This window comes from Atta colombica, unplaced genomic scaffold (genome assembly GCF_001594045.1).
Source record: "Atta colombica isolate Treedump-2 unplaced genomic scaffold, Acol1.0 scaffold220, whole genome shotgun sequence".
NCBI classification, from domain to species: Eukaryota; Metazoa; Arthropoda; class Insecta; order Hymenoptera; family Formicidae; genus Atta; species Atta colombica.
The window spans coordinates 439239-442945 of NW_017259317.1; the positions used below are offsets into that span (position 1 = coordinate 439239).

A 3707-nucleotide genomic window follows, 5' to 3' on the forward strand; every position below is an offset into this window, starting at 1 on the left:
GATTAAATCAAATTATGTAGTAACTATAAGTGTCGTTATTAATATTTAACAACTTGTAATTAATAAGACATTATTATTATATTATGACATGTATCTTATACATTTAATTGCAATTAAAAAAATTATATAAATTGTCTTATATTTTGTATTTTATTCAGATTAATTTATGTGATACTGTACAGATTCAATACAACGTGTTTCACATTGCGTAATATATGTCTCGCTCGCAATAAAAAAATTACAGAATTACCTGGATACAACCAATCGCCCTCAGGAAACTTCGCGCGTATTTCGATCTTTCCATATTGCAAAACGAAACGTTCTTTCGTGGTAAAACGTGCGGATATAACGGGTGGCAAAATGCTATAGGATAACGCCTGTCGCGTACATTCGAAAGCAACCAAGCTTGTACATCTACGAAAAGATAGATTATAAAACAAAAAAAATGCAATAGAAATTTAATTTACTTATATTTACTCATTAAGTTGTAATCTTCCGTATGCGGTCGCATTCTCGCCATAATAGTCTTCCAGTATAATTGGTCTTATGAATAATTGACCATCATGAACTTGCACAAGTTGCTTATGATTTTGATTGTGATATACGCAAAATTCGTTGTCCTAATTTTAACATATTTAATTTTATTGAGTTGAAATATACATATATGTCTATATACAGTTATATACACATTGTATGAATATATATATACCCATTACCCACCGGATCTAATGGCATCTTTATCTCGCGTTTCCATAATGATTCGTTGAAAAAATTAAAATAGTCTTCAAGTAGTAATCGGCCCTCGGTTGGAATTTCGTATTTTGAAGAATTCGTCTGTGTAGTTTCTTGACTATCAACTTCATTTTCTATCATTATTAATTTGAAATATTATATACATAATAATATTTTTTACTATTTTTATATCAGAGAAATCGTGTGTTTATATAAATAATCTTACGGGAATACGTCCATCTTTGGTTATTCTTCTTGTGATTAATTCCATTCGCTTGCACATAAATCCAATAATGAAGTACATCTCCATTTTTTATAGTCACATCCGAATCCTCAAAAGTCCAGCGGTCATCTGTTGCCAAATAGGTATCACCAGCGATTTGACCGTATTCATTAGTGCGAATTGCTTTATTGATGTTGGCGTGGAATCCAAATATTCTTAAACCCGGTGCATCTGTTAAACGTATCATCGTTAAATATAAACTAATTTTTCTTTTTTATTCAAATATTATTATTTATTTAGATATACAATTTTTATCTAACATCTTTTTATTTTTTAAGTGATCCTATTTTTTAAAATATTTTTAGAATAAAATATACATATCATTTTTATAATAATTAGTTGTAGTATTATTATATTTATCGTATTAATTTATGTTATTTGTTTTCTTAGAAATGTAATGTCAAAACTTGAAATATTATAAGATAGAGGACATGTTGAAAGAGTTAAACATCTTGTCATTTACATTTTCTCATAGGTCACATAATCATTAAGGTCACAATCATTAATCTCTCTTTTAACTACTATGATAAAAGCAAAGTAAAAATATATTTAATATTAATGAAATAGTATTGCAAAAAGAGTCATTAGTATCGGAATATTTTTTAATATCTTGTTTATATCCCAAAGAATTCGAAAATTAATAAATAAATTATTATGTAATGATTATTATTATATATAATATATATACAAGTAACGAATTATGTACTTATTATATTCCGCTCTTTGCTTTTAGCAATGTTAATAATTATCTTAATAAACATTTTGGAGAATTTTTGAAGTTTTTCTCTCTTCGAATATTTTTGTTGTACATATCTATGGTTGAAGAAATATGATAATAATTATATATATGATTATTTTTATTAATATACATACAAATAGAGGATGTTATATATGAAATACTTAATTTGCAAATGAAGAGTACTATATTATCCGTGTAAAAACAAACTATATAACTGATACAAAGTTATATATATAATTCAAATAATTTCTATAGATTTCATATAAAATTTGAGTAGAACAAATTTAATACGTGTATATCATAACATTATGTAAATAATTATTAGTTAATGACATTAATAACTTTAATTTTATTATGTTCTTAGCGTTCCGAGACCATGTTTTTTGATGTTCATATAATTTTTATTTTATCGAGAGAATCAATATTATTTAAAACAAAAACAATAGGATTATGAAATACATGTATATGTATATGTTAAAGTACACATTTTTTTAAAATTAAATGTATATATACATACACATTTATGATAATTGAGAAAAATAATTGACTTGACACGATTGTTACGCATCGACTGATTTTTTAGAATTATATAGATATTTATATTGACGTTAAGGAAAAAATATTTCATATATAATTATATAAAAAATTTATTTATTTTATATATAATGATATATAATTATATACAAAACATGTCCATATATAACATTTTTTCGCGGGCGGAATTAAGTGAGCATTCATGTTACATGTTTATTATATTCAAACAGTTATCTTTTGATCTAATTTTATTTTCCAATTTAATTACAAAAATGCGTTTCTAACAAATTTTCTGCTAGGATACCATTTTTAATATTTTTATATATAATTTAAATATACGTGATTTTTTTATCATATTATTAAATTATATATATATCAATATATTCATTAGATCTCATGTGTAAAATACAATGTTTAACACGTTCACGTCAACATTTCACACGTTATCATAAAACATGTTATGCAATAATTATTTGTTGGATTATTTATTGGATGAAATTTAAATCAGGCATTTTTTAATGTTCCTTAAAAAAATCATTTTTTATATATAGTGATTTTTTAAAGAAATTTTTTGGAAACTCTTCTTTCTATTTAATCTTTTGCGGTTGTTACAATCTTTTTTAAGAGAAAAAAAGCTACCAGGTATAGAGACTCGAAGACCTTGCGGCTTTAACACCTCGAAAATCGGATTCGGTAGCACATAGAGAAGCACTGGTTTCACAAGTATGCATGTTAGTACGAAAATCAGTTGAACTATCGCACGATCCACTCTGCGAGAGAGCATGTTCGCGATTATCAATTCTTAATGTTGTACACACGATATTTATCAAGTATCGTGCTAAAAGAAAAGATTAATACATGCATGCGTCGCGTTTTCATGATTCACTACTGTTTCTTCCACTACTTTCTTTGCTCCTTCCTTTACGTTTTTCCTTATTCATCATGCAGATTGCGTCTTGTATAGTTTTGGAATTCCCTCGTTGAATACAGCTATTATTGATGACGAATCATCCAAAAACCTATAAAAACAATTATGTAATCTCGAGTTATTGTCCAGACTTTCAGAGGTTGATAATGATACTCGCAATTGAAAGAAAGATAATGCAACTAACTGTAACATAATAACACACGCAACAACATAAATATTATACGCAATGTGTACGTAATAGCTACATTACATTAATTGTACTGTAAAATTATAACACTGTTATCAAATTACTATTAATTGATGTTTACCAGGATTTGAAAACAATTGTATTTTATAAATAATTTTTTAAATATTATAATAAATTTTTTAAATATTATAAAGTTTAAATATTATAATTATAATATAAATTATATATAACAATTGTGTAAGTGACATATAAAAAGTTGTAATTTTTTCATGACCATGATGAAAAAATTTTTTAATAATTTTTA

The 3707-nt window shown here is 25.3% G+C and overlaps 1 protein-coding gene across 2 annotated transcripts in view; it reads right to left on the minus strand.

Moving 5' to 3' along the window:
• LOC108687931 (beta-1,3-glucan-binding protein-like) overlaps positions 1 to 3074 on the minus strand; it is an 8459-nt gene extending 5385 nt beyond the window's left edge. For both annotated transcript variants that reach the window (XM_018193976.1, XM_018193975.1), the window contains exons 1-5: positions 2928 to 3074; positions 959 to 1186; positions 721 to 866; positions 478 to 620; positions 251 to 414 (exon numbers count right to left, since the gene is read on the minus strand). In XM_018193976.1, coding sequence (XP_018049465.1) covers positions 251 to 414; positions 478 to 620; positions 721 to 866; positions 959 to 1186; positions 2928 to 3072 — 826 coding nt within the window. In that variant the 5' untranslated portion in view covers positions 3073 to 3074. The remainder of the gene's footprint in view (positions 1 to 250; positions 415 to 477; positions 621 to 720; positions 867 to 958; positions 1187 to 2927) is intronic.
• Positions 3075 to 3707: the final 633 nt, after the last annotated feature.